The 18402-nt window shown below is 32.4% G+C and overlaps 3 protein-coding genes across 3 annotated transcripts in view; all 3 read left to right on the top strand.

Annotated features, from left to right (window-relative positions):
- The window catches only part of LOC121117966 (XK-related protein 6), a 492224-nt gene that overhangs the window by 472374 nt on the left and 1448 nt on the right, over window positions 1-18402 (top strand). Inside the window, exon 2 of the mRNA XM_040712510.2 lies at window positions 17530-18383. Coding sequence (XP_040568444.1) covers window positions 17548-18383 — 836 coding nt within the window. The 5' untranslated portion in view covers window positions 17530-17547. The remainder of the gene's footprint in view (window positions 1-17529; window positions 18384-18402) is intronic.
- Window positions 12-374, top strand: Polr1H (RNA polymerase I subunit RpI12). Its single transcript, XM_040712553.2, has one exon. It carries the CDS (start codon window positions 12-14, stop codon window positions 372-374), a length of 363 nt encoding a protein of 120 aa, XP_040568487.1.
- On the top strand, window positions 1628-16953 carry Vps13 (vacuolar protein sorting 13C). The gene is given in 9 exon segments (XM_040712528.2): window positions 1628-2032; window positions 5940-6400; window positions 6459-10737; window positions 10739-10867; window positions 10869-12539; window positions 12905-13391; window positions 13448-15591; window positions 15715-16367; window positions 16521-16953. Coding segments are annotated over 8 exon segments (10173 nt in total). The 5' UTR covers window positions 1628-2032; window positions 5940-5970; the 3' UTR covers window positions 16901-16953.

Raw genomic sequence — 18402 nt, 5'->3', positions numbered from 1 at the left:
ATAAATAAAGCATGGCATCGGCAACATTTAGTTCTGACCCTAGTTTTTGCTCAGATTGCGGCTCTATTCTTCCAAACGTTCCTTCTAAGGGCCACCTCTGTTGCAGTGCTTGCGGATCTAAGGCAGACATTTCTTTATTTCTTGATAAGGAGATTTCCTACAGCATTGAATTCAACAAAAGAGAGGACCTTGCTGTTGCTCGCACTGTCGGGGTGAACGATCTTCAAAGTGAGCCCACTGTGGAAAGAACATGCTCTAATTGTGGACATGGATTGATGTCCTATGCTGCCCTTCAATTGAGATCGGCTGATGAAGGACAAACTGTGTTTTTTACGTGTCTCAAATGTAAATTCAAGGAAACTGAAAATTCCTAAAATTGTTTTTTTATGTTCATCTCTATAAATCTTTATTTTTATTTTATATTAGAAGAATATAAGTATATGTTGTTTTTTTGTTAGTCATGTTGAAAACTTCTCAATTAACTTATATGTTCATTTTTTTGTCATGTGTTTTTGTCTCTTTGATTAAATAAGGACCAGATATAATAAATAAGATTATTTTAATTTTTTCATGCGCATATTCATTTCGCTAATACTAATAAGTAATATGGTAATTTTCAATTTACGATTGAACTCTGCTGTTACAAAAACGAATAAATATGATTACATTAAAAAATAGTTCCTTCTTTAATGAAATAATATCATACATATGATATAATTAAAATAATTATAGTTCATAGAAATCATTATTAAAAAATATTCACTTCTAAAGTACAGATTATTCAGATTATATTTTTAGTCATGCCACAACACTTAGAACTTAACTTAACTGTATCGAATCATACTTTTGTAATTTATGTGTATAAAAATCGTTAGCCATTCAATTTATAATTGTATCACAGACATGACGTAATCGTATCAGCCTCCCTCCTTTCCAAAATGTGTTGATGTAACGTTTATAAAATATATAAGTGTATTATTATGATGTCGCCTCTTAATTATAAGGATGAATCCACCCGTATTTTAAAATGTATCCATTGATCTATTTTAATTGAGTAATGACTTAGTTCCTATATTTTTTTTCCACAAAGAAAGAATAAAGATTTCGTTGCGTAAAGTTTATGATGAATAAAATTCCTACACTTTAAAAGTTACAAACGTTTAATTCAAATAATTATGATAGGAGATGTTTTTTTTCCCCCGCATTTTATTTTATTAATTTTGCTCTCTGATAATACAATTAGACTCATCCTTGAATAAATTTGATTATTTTCAACTAAATAACTAATTCTATCATGTATTATAGCTTTAGGAAATTTAATTAATCTGAGAGGGAGTAAAATTTGCCCTTAATTTTATCATTTTTTTTGTAAAGTAAATTTATCAAAAAATAATCGCTAATTTAAGAGTGCTTGAAATTCCTAGAAAAATGCCCCAATTGATTTAATTAATTTCCTGAAGTAGTAAAAAAATTAATTAAATAATAAAATATGACATTAATACTTAGTTAATAGCTACTATTTGTTGATAGAAATAGGGAATAATAATTTCACAGTGAATTTTGAGAAAAATCATTCTAGCCTGCTTTTGTAAATGGTATGTGAAAGTTTCGTCTTATGACGTCATATAGTACTCTCATGACGTTTATCTGTGTGTTTTTTTTGTTCAGCAAGAGAGAACATTCTTCAACAGATAAAATATAAAATATCCTCGATAAATATCTACGAGAGAAAGACTTTACTACTTACTAGTTACTACTACTTCGATAGCACTCTATTACTATACTACTAGTTCTAATATTTATATTATCGTTTACATCTCTGTATTTGGTTCGTGTGCAATCCAATCTCAAATAGACAAACGTGTTGTGAGGTCATGGTCAAGGATTCCGTCCTTATCCTTTCTATCCCTCAAGCACCTTTATCCAAGAATGGATACTACGCTACTACTAATACTACTCCCTCCGATGTTGCCGTTACTCTGAACCACATTTGAGTTTCTCAAATATCCACGTCCTAGTTACAGGGGAAAAGGTATTAATATTATGATTGTTAATTAAGAATGAAATTTATTCCCTACTAAGTATTATTGAAAAGGGCGGGAGGTGAAGACAACGCCTATTTCCAATCTTAATTTGTTATTATGCAAACAATTACAATATGATTGTAATTATTAAGCACGACCGCATTGTGCTACAGAATTGTCTGGAGATAGTTGGAGGGGGAAGTCACATATGTTCAAAGTTAGTATCAAAAATACCATATGTTCATATCGAGAAGGAGTCTTGTTGATTTAGTTAAGAACAGAATAGAGCGTTTTTACGTCAGTATTGTTCATGTTGGAGATTTTGGGGGCCTAAACAACCAAGTTTTACATAAATAAAAAACCTTTTTTTCATTAAAATTAAAGAAAATAGTGAACTAATGCATGTCCAAATGAGACCAACAAATAATAGGACATAAACCTTGATATCTATCAAAAATATATCCCTCAAATACCTAGTTGTATTATAATATATCATACCCTAAAATGTATTCAAAATATGTTATTACATAGTAATCTTACTTTCATATTGTAGACAATCAATAACTATTATAATGGAAATAATATATTTTTCTCCAATTTTCCTACTTTTCTCGTCCCTAATCGATCAAAAGAAAAAACTTGTACAAACTAGCCATATTTATAAATTTTCTGTACATAATACTTTGGTTTAATACAAATTATGAAGTTTCATTAAGATTTATTTGAAATTTGTCCGTTTTTTGTTGTAAAAATACCGATTGAGAAAAAATGGTACAAATTTAGAACATTTTATAGGGATTTTCAGTACTTTTATTGTATTCAAATGTCAGTGTTTATCATTGGCATCAAGTAGTATTCAGTGCAAGTGTTAAGAATTTTTTTATTCGTAAAACCATTTGATAATGTTTCATAATGATTTATTGGAAATTTATCGAATTTATGTAATAATAATATCGAAGATGAGCCCCAAGGTGGCATCTCCTTCAATTATGAATCAATTTATGACGTGAGTGCAAACGCTCTTTATGCAAAAACTTTTTCAAACTTCCATAGTAGAGTTTCAGATTATATATTATTAAAATATGATATAAAAATTCTATATTTTTCTATATTATAAATGATTTATAATTAGTTTGTTAATATTGCAAAGGTGTTTTTTTTTTTTTACATATATTAATAAAATGTCTGTTACAGCTAAACTGATTCTTTTCAATTGTAAATAATTTATTGAGTTTATTCATTAAATTTTAATGAATAAGAAAATTGCTTATTAAAAAAAAGTAATTTTATTTATTTATGGTTATAATATGCCCAATATTACCAATTACTAAGATATTCAATCTCTTACGAGATAGTAAATTGAAAAACTACGTCTTTTGTTATTACTAGAAAAAGAAAGTCATGAAATGTCTCTTTATATCAAATAATAACAAAATCAATTTGTTGTACTATAAGCAACACTTATTATAATTTTTTTTTTTTTAGTCTAAGATGAGAAAACAAATGATGTTTATATGAATAATACAATACTTCATTTTCTTCTAACGGAAAATTTGAAAATTAATTCAGGACATAAGTAGGATGACTGATAGTATTTTTTTATGTTAATCAATTAATTATCTATTTAATTACCTAACTTGATGTAATCCGTCATTCATATTCAATGTTTACCTATTTCTCTGTGTCCTTGGATTTATTTCTCTTTATCTCTTTTTAATGAGTTTTTTATAATCTTTGTAATAGTTTATCGATGCATATCAATATAAAAAGTATTTTTTGGCTTAGCTCTTTACTGTTCCACGTACCACATTTGTTATGCTAATTTAAGTATATATAATGATAACAAAAAAAAAAATTAATGCACCTAACAGGACCATGTCCGTACGTTCTTGATGTCAAATTTGTAAACAAAAAATTTTTTTTTTGTCAAAAAATGAAAGTAAGTTGTTAAAATTTGAATATTTTTGTCACAATTTGAAATTTATCATATTCATGTATTTTCTAAAAAGGTCATTCAAGTAGTATAGTATTATATACTACATTCTGTAAAAATTTGACATCCCTCCCATAACAAAAGGAACATTCTAGTAACGGCCCTTGTACACAATAATAATCTGTATAAGTTAAACACACATTTTATTCAGATTATAAACCTGTATATTTTCTTGTAACTGCTATAAAATTGGATTACAGGCTCGTTCAGTTATCGGCGTTCGATATATTTTGTTGATCTAGTTCAAGTGAGAGAAATCTCATAAAAGACCTTCATTGTGTGCCAAATTGAGAACATAGGAATTTTCAAAAAAATAAAATATACATATATTTCTTTATAAAGTCCTAGACTACCGAAATTAGAAACATAATAAAAATATATATATTACATTTTTTTTCTAAATTATAAAATCCTAGATTAATAATCAATTAAAGTAAAAATCCTTTGATTAATTTTGTTCTCCAAAAAATAAAATAATTTGGACAGTAAAGGGTAAAGAGCTTACAAACCGAGGTAGGGACGCAAAATATATTGGGGTTGAGATGCCCTTAAAAAAAAGTAACAATATCCAAAAATTATTTATGTGACGCATATTTAAATGAGAAAATAGCTCAAATACGAGGATTTGTTGTTTTGTAAAAGTTTTCATTGTTATTTTAGTCTTTTGCAATTATTATTATTAATGGAAATTGAAAATCTTGGTAACTTAGTCCATATTTTTCGACTGTAACGTTTATCAGTTGAAACATAAGTAATGATTTCCTTTACAGATGTCCAAACACATATTTACAGAGCCGAGAAGGAAGCGTACAAATCAAGTACTCAAGCAGCCCTTGCCTATTGGTATTTATAATTCCATTGCCCATCTTCCTCTCAATGAACAAAGTGCTTATGTTGGCGATTTGACGGAAAAAGGTGTTGTAGTGGTAGAGGATCCTCATCATAGGCTCATGGAATTTGGATTTTTTGGTACATCCATGATAAATAACAGTAGCAGGAAAAATAAAAGACAAAGTGCAGAACATGATGCAAATTTGCTCCATATTCAGACAGTTATCCCTAATTTTTCTTCCATTAATAAGAATGAGAATACAAGCTCTGATTCAAATAAAGAGTTTACCGACCGTTCGAAAGTTTTTCTAAATCACTATGAGGCGTTTTTTTTGTGCTACGCAATTGGATGCTTACAAATTAAAAAGTTTAATGGAGATTGGATGAAAATTGAGGAAGTCTGGAATTATTTTATGAGCAAATGCGAGGACTTTTCCACCAAATATTGCACTTATCATCATTTTAGAGCAAAAGGCTGGGTTGTTAAAAACGGTTTGAAGTTTGGGGCAGATTTTCTACTCTACAAATGGGGCCCACCTTTCTTTCATGCTTCTTATTCTGTTCTAGTCCTTCAAGATAAAAATATTTCATGGAGAGAGGTTGCTAAATTAAATAGAGTTTCTGAATCTGTTGCTAAAGAGCTAATCATGGTGACAGTCACAAGGAAAAAAAATATTGCAGACCAAGATTTGTGTGACTTTTCTGAATATTTTAGTAACGTTAAAGTTGAAGAAGTCTTAGTCAAAAGATGGATACCAACTCAAAAAAGATAAATATATAATTTTTTAATTGAATGAGTGTATTTTAAGCGTTTTATTTTTATATATAATATATTGAATATAAGGAAATATATTTATGCTTCAATTTAGACAATGCAAAATTTTATCTATTCATATGTATTTTACATAACACTTTAAAATTAATCATACATTTTTGTGGGTCTTCGTTAATAATGTTGATGAAGCACATTGTTATGATAACAGTGAGTCTATGTTTTATCATCTGAGATTCGACTATAAATTAGATTATATTTTAGTCTAATATAAGGGGAGTTATATTAAACTTATATTTTATTTCATTTTGAATTTCAGCTATTGTCCTCTTAATTTGAAAAATATTATTATGGTCTCAACGGTTCTTGCTAGTGTTATTCAGAACTATCTCGGCCAATATTTGGAATTAGCTGATTCCAGTATATCTGTTGGCTCAGAGGTACGATTAAGCAATGTTCGATTGAAAGAATCTGCATTATCAGATCTTGGTCTTCCATTGAAATGTGTCCATGGAAAAGTGTCGAAACTAGTCATTAAAATCCCCTGGTTTAGTCTTTTTACTAGTCCTACGTCAATAGAAATAGATGGACTACATTTATTACTGGTACCGAGTACGTCTGTGAAATATGACGAAGAAAAGGAGAAAAAATTAGCCCAAGAAGCTAAATTAAAGCGCCTTCAACGTGCTGAAGATGCGAAAAAAATTCGTGAAACCAAAAATTTGATGGAAGGAGAAAATAAGGGAAATGAAGTGAAAGACACTTTTGTTGAAAGATTAGGTTAGCTTTTTATTATGTTTGATCTTTAATAGAATTATATTTTTAAATCTATGTTTAGGTGCAAATATATTAAAAAATTTGGAATTAGTCATTACAAGGGTCCACATCCGATATGAAGATGATGGAAATTCATCGGGGGGATATCCATTTGCAACTGGTATAACTCTTGAAAAATTAACCATCAATACCAAGGCTGATGGAGATAAATCGGCTAATCTATCCGACAAATTAAAAATTTTTCAAAAATACGTCATTTTAGACAGTTTGGCCCTGTATTGGCGTCCCCGAGCAAATTTATATTCTGTTGATACTATAATTCATGATGAAGTTGTTGATGTGATGTTTAATTCCAATATTGGAACTCGAGAAAAACCTATCAAAAAATTGAAATATTTACTGGGTCCTGTATCTTCAAATGCAAAATTACAATGGTGTTTGAACCCAGAATTGTATTCTTTTGAAAAACCTCAGCTGGACTTGTCAATTTCCATGGAGGAGCTCAAGCTTTCACTGACTAAATATCAATATTATGACTTTATTTTACTTTTGCAGTCATTTGAGTATATAAGCAGAGCCTCACAATTTAGGAAGTACAAGGCTTGTTATAATTTGGAAAATCTTCCTCATTATCGTGGCAGGGCTAAAGATCTTTGGAACTTTGCATATGATTCGATATTTGAAGAGAAGATTATGAGACGTCGAAGAAATTGGTCTTGGAGTCATATCAGTTTTCACACTCAAAATTGTAAGAAATATCGGCATGCTTATAAACTTAAACTTAGCAAAGGAACGCTTAACATCAGCAAGGAAACTTTAAAGGATCTTCAGAAATACGAGGTTATCTTAGACGAAGTCAATATAAGAATTCAGCGACAACTAGCTGAAAATGAAGTTGATGAGATCATCCAAGAGCAAAAATCTGAGAAGGCATCCGAGAAGGGTTGGTTCTCAGGGTGGTTGGGCTCTTCAACACCTGCAGTAGCCAAAGACTCTTCAAAGCCAATCAAACAGGGCTTAGATATGATGAATAAGGATATGCGGAAGTTAGGTCAGGCACTTTCTTATGAAGAAAAACTGAAGCTGTATGAAGTTTTAGACTATCAAGATGATGCACAGTACGGAATATATCCTAAGAACTATGTAGCCAAGAAATTGAATTTTTTTTTGGATCGCCTTAAGGTCATAATATGCGATGAGGATTTAAATGATTCGGCTGTAGTTACCCTTGAGCTTTCCACTGTTAAAAGCTATGTGTGTCAAAGACCTTCGGCGAATAACCTAAAATTTACTATGGGTCTTGAGAAGTTAACCGTTATTGGGTTCAACGGCGTCCCTTTAGTTAATACTCAAGACGACTCTGGACTCCTCAATTTTGAATTTGAAAATAATCCACCTGCTGGAGAAGATATAGAAAAGGATGGCATGTCTCTTTTCGATCAGAGAGTAGCCCTTGTATCCAGTCCTCTTGAGTTCATTTACGATTCTTCCACTTTGTACCATTTGATGGAAGTTTTTAAAACCTCAGAAGAGCTCAATTTGGCTAATTTGCAGCACACAGCTGCTTCTTATTTAAATGAATATCGTCAAACGTCTACTTTAACACTACAATACATCGTTGATAATCGTAATCTCATTGATGTAAATATTTGCTTTAACTCCTGTATAGTCATTCTTCCGATGTATGGAAAATATAGTGAAGATTTACCTGTGGCTGTAGCTAATCTCGGATGTATTGTTATAAAAAGTCAACCAATTAACACTAATCTGAAAAATCTGTCCACTAAAAAAACTTCAGATTTTAACGTGTCAGAATTAACTGAAACTCTTCGATCTCAAGTTTACTATAAGTTTGATGTGAGTCTTAAAAATATGCAAGTTCTTGTGTCTATGGGTAAAAAAGAAAAATGGAGGGAAGAGATTTCCTCGGAGGATTCATATTTATTCCTGCTCAATCCTACTTCTATACATTTGAAGTTGGAAATTTGTGTGATTAAAAATGATCCAAATCTTCCTTTATACAAAATAAGTGGTAGCTTGAAGTCTATATCTGTCACCATTGCCGACTACAGACTTATTAAATTAACACAAATCGTTGACTCAATTATTGATGCATACAAAAATACACAAACTTCTACTATTAAAAGATCTGACTCAAACGAATCCATGGTATCTGCTCTAAGCTCTTTTGCAAATTCAGGCTCATTGATGTCAAGTTTTACGAGTGCGCCTGTGTCAACATCCCCCGATGTTGTTTGTTCAAAAGCAATGGGTTCAATGTCTCAAGTACCTCTAGTTAACATGACAAATCTCATTCTTGATTTTAGCATCAAAATGGTTTATTTAAAAATATCTCATTTGAAACCCTCGAATTTAGATGAAGAAGAAGATATATTCTACTTTAAAATCAATGATCTTGACGCCTCTGCTAAAGTTCAAAGATTCGCGAACAAAGGTATTTTTCACGTAGGAGGAATATCTTGTGAACATTTGCTTTTAACTACCCCTTCAAAGGAACCCATCAAAATTATTCAAACTGGGACCGATTTGTCAAATTTAGATAACTCGAAGCTTTTCTCTCTCACGTATGTCGACGCTAATAAAAATTCACCTAATTTTGCTAGTGATTACTCCTCAACTCTCAAGTCAATGGACGTTATTTTTAACTGTGTTCATATAATGATTCATCAAGACGCCCTTCTTGATCTGATAGCTAAAGTTAACAAACTGATTGATGAAGTTTCTTCAAAAGCCAAAAATATTGTTGCTATGAATACCGTTGCGAACCCAGCTACAGTGCAGCAGCAGGGAGATGCCTTATCTCAAAAAACATCCATAAAAACCAAACGAGGGCCTTCACCGTCTAATCAACGGTTAACTAATCAGTTGTCTTTAAAAACAACAGCTAGCATAGGTCTTTGGGCACAAAGAGCTAAGAAAAGAACTTCCTCTGGAGACCAAGGGATGGAAATAACTGAACTCATCGTCAATGCCAAATTTAAAAGTGTTTCTTTCGATTTCATGACTTCTAAAATTCACTTAGCTCATATGAGAGTTAAAAACTTGGAAGCATCTTATATTCAAAGGGAGGGTGATAAAGTGGTTACTGCTAAATTGGTTGGTTTTACTGTTTCTGACGGAAGCTCTGATACAATATATCCTGATATTATTCGTAGCATGGATGAGAAAGTATTTGATGCAAAGATTAGATTTTTCAACAATTTAACTACTGAAATGAAAACACTAGATCCAACTCTTATTGACTTACAAGTGTTTGTTCAGATGGGTAGGATCCGACTTGTCTTTCTTATGAAGTTTCTCAATGACTTTTTAGCTTTTCTTGAGCCTTTCAGCACTGCGAAGGAAATTGTAGCTGAAAAAGCAAATGATGCTTTTGAAGAAGCCTCCAAAACTTTTTCTAATGCCTATGCTAATGCAGTACGTGCTCAGTTAAACATAAAAATGGAAGCACCTCTTATCATCATACCTGTCTTCTCAAGAAGTAAAACTGCTCTGTCTGCAAATTTGGGAACTCTCTCACTACGTAATCGGTTCATACAGGATAATCGAAGAAATAATATCTTTTTTGATGAGATGTTTATTCAGCTGAAAGATTTGAATCTTCAACGAGTCAAATTTCGTAACGAAGACAATCAAATAATAAGTTCTATACCAATTGTTAAGCCCATTACTTTTGAATTGGACCTGTTAAGAAATATGGCTGGCGTTTATAAAATAGATGATCCTCCTGAATTATCAATCAAAGGGACCCTTTATAGTATACAAGCAGAAATTAGTAAAGGAGATTATAATGTAATTATGGGAATTCTGTCTGACAATTTTTCTGAGAAAGGGTCTTTCGCTACACTTCAACGAGAAAAACCTACTGGGTCTAATAATGACACTTTTAGAAAACCTTTCCATAAACAAAATGTTGGACTCTCTCTTCCTTTAAAAAGGAATCATAATTCTTCAAAAACGTCTTTAGCATCTAGTATTGGGAGTTTTAAGTCCTTACATAGAATAATAAGCTCAGAAAATAAGCATCCTGAGGCAATTGCAGTCAATTTTGATTTCAAATTTTTAGGATTTAAAGCTGAAATATTCTCAAATGAAACAACTTTCAACAGTCCAAGACCAAAAAGCGAGGCTCTGGCAAAAATTCATCTTGAAGACCTTGGCGTGTATGGACATCTTAGAATAGACTCTAGTATAAGTGCAAACATTGGAATAAGAGACTTTATTTTAGAAGATTCTCGCGACCCCGATGGTACGAATTTAAAAAATAAAAATACACAACGTATATTAACATTAATGGAAGCCAAAAAAAAGAGACCAAAAAAGTAGTAATAACATGATTGATGTCACGTATTCTAGAGATTCAGTAGGTAATTCCGATGTCAAAGTTACAGTACATAGCTTTATTCTAGTTGGGTCGATTTCTTACTTACTGGATATTGCTTACTTTTTTTATTCCTAATGAGCAAAATAATTATGAAATGAATACCAACACTCGAAGCAACTTACCGACCAAAAATACTGATAGTGAAACTCAGATTAAAGAAGTCACTGCAAATGATGATCCAACTAAATTTTCATTCTTTCTTCTAATGGAGGAACCAGATATTTTTCTAGTCGAAAATATATGTGATATCAACTCTGAGTCTTTGTTGCTTAATATGGAGCTGCAATTCAAGCATACTTCAACTTCAGAAGGAGAATTTTTCATAGATAGTTCCTTAACCAATATTCGTTGCCATACTCGTCCTTTTCGTCCCCTTAAGGGTAAAAATAGTTCTGCAGTGCAGATTCTTCAGCCATGTACAGTATCGTTGAAAGCAAGTAAACCCTCCAGTCATGGTATGAGGGTTGATGCCAATTTTTCCGATTTATGTCTTAATGTATCTCCGAGATCTATTAGGATCATTCAAAATAGCGTAATGGCTTTCTTTGATTCCATGAACTCACAGGACTCTATTTCCAAAAATGAAGGAGTGATGCATTCCTCATCTTTTTCTAATTTGGATAATATTGATCTGACTGATCTTTGGAAGATAGCCCCTTATAAAGAAGATCAGTTTTGGTTTTTGCGACCAGAAGAGCGTGATATCTTGGAGGCTACAGAAGATTTATTGATTGGGTTAGATAATCATATTAAACCATCTGAGTCCTCTTTTTACTTGTATCAGGATGAACAAGCCATTGTGAACGTAAACAATTTAATTATTAAAATAGGATCAGATTCAGCAGTTGTGCCCTCCATACTTATTGAAAGTTCCTTAGAGTGTGACATAAAAAACTGGAGTTCCGATCGAATGAGTGCAATAAGTACTATTAAGATAGAAGTAGCTTACTATAACTCCAAGTGTGCTCTATGGGAACCTGTATTGGAACCAATTGTACAACGATCTATTCAAGATATGAATCCTTCATACAAACGCTGGGATTTAAACGTAACACTTCATAACAACGCATCCAACGATTTTGGTTCAGCTTTGATTTCACCTAGCTTTGATGAAGTTGATAGCTTTATTTCTCCCGAAAATATGCCTCCATTGTCCACCATTTCTTTTGCATCTAGGGACGTGTTGGAAATCACAATTACGAGATCTTTTTTGAAAGTCCTTAACAGTCTAAGTACTGAATTTTTTTACCCATCCCAAAAAGAGGAAAATAAGAAAAAAGCTCTTACTCAAGTTCATGGCCCAGTTGCACTTGTAGTTCAGAACCGCCTTGGTAAACAAATTGAACTACAACTCAAAAGTAAAGGATTCGTTTACACTCTTGTTGATGATAATTTTGCAAATGTCAATTCTGCTGTTGTTCCACATAATGAAGATGTATATTTGAACTTTAACAGAACAGACAAAAATGATAAAGGCGGAAAAAACATTTATGTAAGTCCTTTGAGAGAACAGAAAGAAAAGTCTGATGCCACTATACGACTTCATGTTGAGGGAGAAAATCAACGATTTTTTGAAATACCCATATCAAAAGCTGATCAGAGATTTTTTCCTTTTCAATTTCGAGGATGTGAAGATGGATTTAATGTTAATATGGGCCTTGTGTCATCCATTAAAGTGGAGAATGGAGTTAAGTTCATTACTTTGGGATCCATGGTCCGTTTCAAGAACAATTACAAGTAATTTTTTTCTTTTTTATTTAAATAATAATTTTCAAACTGAAAGTAGAGTATCTTTGGTCAATCACATATATTTTTTATGTGTACATTTACGTATACATTTATGCACTAATGTAGTGACGAAAAAAACAAATTAAGTAGGATGGGAATTTTTCAAATTCTGTTTGATAGACTCCATTCTTTTTAATTTTACATTTTAATTTTTAATCAATTAAATCTATCAATTCTTACCTATCCATTTTTGAAACCCTCCAAACTTACTCTAATCTTGAATTATAATTCTTTCATTTTGTAGATTTAAAATAACATTATAAAATGAACTTTTTTGTATGAACAGCCTGTATATATATGTATGTATGTTACAGACTTCCAGTTGAAATTTTCATCTCTTCAAGTGGAAAATCTCAAACACTTAAAAAATTGACGGTTATATCAACGGATAAGCAGTTTCATGTTCCGATAAATGAATTGAATTATGGGAAAGATGCCTATTTTGCTTTTCGAATATCTGAACAAGGAGGAAATATAGGAGTAGAGTTTATTCATTGGAAAGAAATAATTAATGGTTCAATATCTAAAGTCATTCGTTGCACTAATTGTAGTGGAGCTCCAGATGTATTCATTAGTTTGGAAGTGTCATCTGATAGCATTTATTTTGAACAAAGTCAAAAACTAAAAAGTGTTGTATATAACGTCGATATTAAACCTGTAATGATTTTTAAGAACTGTCTTCCATTAACACTTCATTTCAACATTGGAAATAATGATAACAAAGAGTCTTCTTTCATCGACCCAGGTACTATCGCTCAATTTCGAGGAATGAAGTATGGTGAAACAATTGTGAAATTTCAGGTAAATGCCATATTTAATTATGTTGATATTTTTTTACTCATTTCAAATTTCATTAGATTTTTGAATTTAGAAATATGGACTGGACTTGCAATCAAGTCATATCTAAATTCATGCCTGAATTATCTCTTTGGAAATTTGAATCCATGAATGGGGACAAAAAGCAAAAAATGGATTTGTGTGTTCACTCGATTTTACACGGAGGGACACAAATGATATCTCTCTATGCACCTTTTTGGATGATTAATAAAACGGGGAAAAGTCTTGCTTATAAAGGAAATAATGACGCGGCTGGATTAATTCATCATCCGGCTGAGTGGAGTGACATTCCTATCATGTTTTCTTATTCTGCCAAATCGTTGTTTGGAAAACGTCAATGCTCTATTAAAGTAGATGACTCGTTATGGTCGGATGCTTTTACTTTAGACACAATTGAGGATGCCGGGAAAGTTTCATGTAAAGCATTATCAAATAAATCATCTTGTGCTACGAAAAAATCGAATGAAGTTCACCATGTAGGAATAAATATAAATTTGAGTAAATCTAGTTTGACGAAAATTATTAGTTTCACGCCTTATTACATGCTCTTAAATATGGCTAAAGATTTTTCTGTAGAGCTAGCAGAATACGATGAAAATAGTCAAAATTACGATTGGATTCTACTCGAACCGGATAAATGCATCCCATTTTGGCCCAAAAAACATGGTAATGTCATCGTCAGAGTCACCAATACCAAAGAAATAACTCCCCCTTTTACATTGAATGTAGTTCATTCGACTTTACTTGCTCTTGGAAATAAATATGGAGGCCTTTTCGTGGAATGTCGTATATCAGGCTCCGAAACTCTATTAACTATTTCCCCGTATAAAAAAGGCTACGCTCCTGTTAGACTTATCAATCATAGTCATAATCATATGATAGAATACACTGAAACAGGGCAGGATAATAAACAATTCTTAGCACCTGGTGAAACGTGTTTTTTTACATGGACTAATCCAAATGGGCCCAGAAAGCTTCTATGGTCAGTAAGCGGATTTGTTGAAGAGCACACAAATTCACTCGAGTCGGATGGCCAAGGGGTTATTGAATTAGTTAAAGGTTCTTATTTGGAGTGGGTTTCTTTTCTGGACGGCATGCAACGAATCCTTTTATTTTCACAAGATACTGGCCTTTGTTATCAGCTTGCACGAAATCTCAGTGAAATGGAGAGAATAAATCAGGAAATTGATGTTTCTATTCAGGGAATAGGAATTTCTCTTGTTCACAATGATGACGTACGATCTGGTTTTGTGAACAAAGAACTTCTCTATGCCTCAATTTCAGCCTCAGATTTAGTATGGGAATTTCGTAAATCTGGTAAAACTCGCTATAAATCATTAACTCAGAAACAATGTATGGATCTTGAAAAAGATTTTCAAGTTTATATGAGAGAAAGTAGCATTGGGCACTTTGTTAATCATACTCGATGCATTGGAACAGATTTGAAAGTTAATTATCAAGAAGAAAAAATTTATAGCCCAATCGAAGGTCGGCTCAGGCGACAATTTCAAAGGGGACTTTGGTTTCAAATTCGCCTATCAGCTCATCAAAGGCAATTTCATGCTAAAATAAACCGAGTTCAGATAGATAATCAACTCAGAGAATGCTTATTCCCTGTGATTTTTGCTCCTGTTCCTCTTCCTAAAAGTGTTATGTCGGAAAGTATACCTAAACCCTTCATAGAGTTATCAATATTAGAATACATTTCTCCTGAGCATACTGAGTTAAGGCAATATAAATATTTTCAGTCTTTGGTGCAAGAATGCCACATAAAAATTGATCAGGGAATGATTAACGCTTTAATGGATTTTCTATTTGATTCAGAGGAAGAAAATCTTGAAGTCAAGGAGTTCCTTGATGAAGATTTGAAGTTGGCTATGAAGGGATTGAAAGACTTTGCTACGCTTACTGTTACACAAGGACATAAAGACTTTTATGACTATCTTCATTTAAGTCCTTTGAAAGTTCATGTAAGCTTCTCATTAACTTCCTATAATTCTACTGGAGTTCCACGGTCAAATTTCATAAGTTTAATCCTTCAAAGTTTCGGGGTTACAATAACAGATACGGACGATATAATTTTCCGTTTAGCGTATTTTGAGCGAAGACACACCTTTTTTTCTTCAGAAGACTTATTAGGGCAAATGATTAGACATTACAAGAGGTAAATTTGAAATGATTAAATCACATATCTTTTATAAAAGAAATAATTCATTAAATATTGTACATATCATGCTGTTATGTATAGTTTTTTTAAGAGGGAACTTTTCTCATTTTTTTATTTTAGTCAGGCGATTAAGCAAATATATGTTCTTATTTTTGGATTGGATGTGATAGGAAATCCTTTGGGACTTGTAGTTGGTGTAACAAGATCCGTTGAAGATTTATTCTATGAGCCCTTTCAAGGTGCAGTCGAAGGACCTTCTGAATTTGCTGAAGGACTTGGAATTGGTATTCGGTCTGTATTCTCGGGTGTCGTTGGTGGTGCAGCTGGAACAGTTTCTAAAATAACTGGTGCACTAGGTAAAGGACTGGCCTCTCTAACCTTTGATGAAAAATTTCAGAATAAGCGCCGAGATGCCATTAAAAAAAGAGGACGACAAAACTTTGGGACTTCAATGGCTCGAAGTAGTAAGGGTTTAATCATGGGGCTTGTCGATGGAGTTACTGGAGTTGCAACTAAGCCAATTGAGGGAGCAATTGAAGATGGTGTAGTTGGGTTCTTCAAAGGAGCAGCAAAAGGTTCAATTGGGATCGTTGCTCGTCCTGTTGGAGGTGTAATTGATTTCACATCTGGAGCTTTCGATTCAGTAAAGCGTGCCACTGAAGTATCTCAGGAAACTGGAAGAATTCGACCTGCTAGATTTTTACATCCTGATGGTGTAGTTCGTTACTACGACCTAAAAAGTGCTCAATGGACAAAGGTGCTCAATGACTTGAGTAAGTATTTTTGTACATATTCTTTTTGGATTCTGCTTATTTAGGAAGAGAGAAAGTAGGCACATGTTATTTATCTGCATAGTTCTGATTTGCAATGTTTAAAGGGATTTCTGAAAGAAAAAAGGAATTAATATTTATATTTTTGCCTTTCAGACAAAGGTCATTATGCTAAGACTGACTACTACGTTATTTATGAAGATAATCCATACGAAAAGGAGCAAGGCTATTTAGTTACGAACAAACGAGTTTTTTGCATTGCATATAAAGCAGTTATGGGCTCTTGGACTATTTACTGGGAATTTCTTCATCGTGACCTTCTTGGACCACCATCAGGGGGATTGGAAGAAGGGAATCGTTGGTACCTTTTACTAAAGCCTAAGGAAGAAGCTGCAGGTCGCTCAGGAATTTTGAGTATTTTCTCCTCTGCAGATAAAGGAAAAAAGATGTACATTCGTTCTAGAGACTCTGCACGCTATATCGCTCGTGTTATTGAGGACCTGAGAGTTACTTCTGCTAACGAACTGATGGAATAAAAACTTGACCCAAAACTATATTTTCTTACTAGAAACAAAAAAAAAAAAAAGAAGATAGCTTTAAATATGAACTGACGAAATAGACTGGAACAAACGATTGCCGACAATTATTTAAAGACCTTTTTTACTATTTTTTATTTATTCTGCTTAATATATTGTACAAATTAAATTTAGTTTTGTACATCCTAATGCTTATACTGCTTCACACTCAGAGTAAATCTGCTTTTCTTACTACTACCTATGTTCATGATTCTGTCCTGCTTATTCTATTTGCATGCATTAGGTCCTAGTTTTATTGGAGGTAAAAAAAGTTACTTAATGGAAAAAAAAATTGCTATTTTTATAGTCTATACTCATAGATAAAAATTTATTTATTTATACATATGAATTCTTATTCAATGGGGCCATACATGTACATAATATATGCAACTCAATTTGATGAAGCTTCTACAATTTTTTTATGTAACCATATTTGCTTTGTATCATTATTTATATTTCATCTCTTTCAATGCTCTAAAATAAAATTAATGAGGTGGTGTTATAAACTTAAAGATATAATGTTTGCACCAAATTTTGTCAGATGATAATAATTTTCTCTCTTATTATTCAATTATATCTTTTTTTTAAAGGGATATGAGGAACCAAAAATGGGAGATAAAGAGTCTGAGGGGTACATTAAATGTGTAATCAACGACAAACTGGACAATGAAACCGAAAATAATACTCATTCACTCCTATTACTACCCTCCTTGATTAAAAGTGAACTATCTTTAAAAATGAAGGAACATGGAGATGATGTGGATGCCCTTCCATCCAATCTACAATACACGAACTTTGATCTTCTCTGTACAGTTATTTCTATCCTAACTTATTTATTTGACTTGGCCATGGACTGTATTGTGGCATTTTATTTTTATCATCTTGGGATCAAATATGGAATCTATCACTACTGGTATTTTGGACTGACTGTTACATTTATACTCCTTCCGTCCTTCACAATGACAGGATTCAGTCTTCGTTGGTACCTAATGGATTCCGATAATATTGCTATGGAAAAAGTGAGCACACGGCGTTGGATTTTGAGACTTGTTATTTTATTTTTCCAGTTTGCTCCTATTTTACGATACATTGACTCAATACGCTTCGGCATCTTGAGCAGATACACCGTAAAAGCTGAAAAAGAAACTCAGGATCCGGCTCAAATTCATGTGTTGAGAATGAAAAGAAAGAACTATTTTACACTCATGGTGTATGAAGATGCTGATGCGACACTATTGCGCTTATTTGAATGCTTTATGGAGAGTGCTCCACAGTTAGTTCTTCAAATTTACATTCTCCTCAAGGATCCGAGAGCCAATAGACTTAATGAGAATGAATATTTTAATAAGCATGATGATAATTTATTTATTAAAACCTCAATTTTAGGAATATCAATCATGTCATCATTGGTTTCCTTAGCTTGGAGTCTTGTTGTTTATCACAGGTAATTTTTTTATAATCGA

The sequence above is a fragment of the Lepeophtheirus salmonis genome, chromosome 1 (genome assembly GCF_016086655.4).
Source record: "Lepeophtheirus salmonis chromosome 1, UVic_Lsal_1.4, whole genome shotgun sequence".
Lineage (NCBI taxonomy): Eukaryota > Metazoa > Arthropoda > Copepoda > Siphonostomatoida > Caligidae > Lepeophtheirus > Lepeophtheirus salmonis.
Note: the sequence above shows the minus strand (reverse complement) of the source record. Positions and strands in the feature narration are given on the sequence as shown.

Excerpts from the sequence above, each read along its gene's own strand:
- Polr1H (XM_040712553.2), top strand. The coding sequence starts at position 12 with ATGGCATCGGCAACATTTAGTTCTGACCCTAGTTTTTGCTCAGATTGC.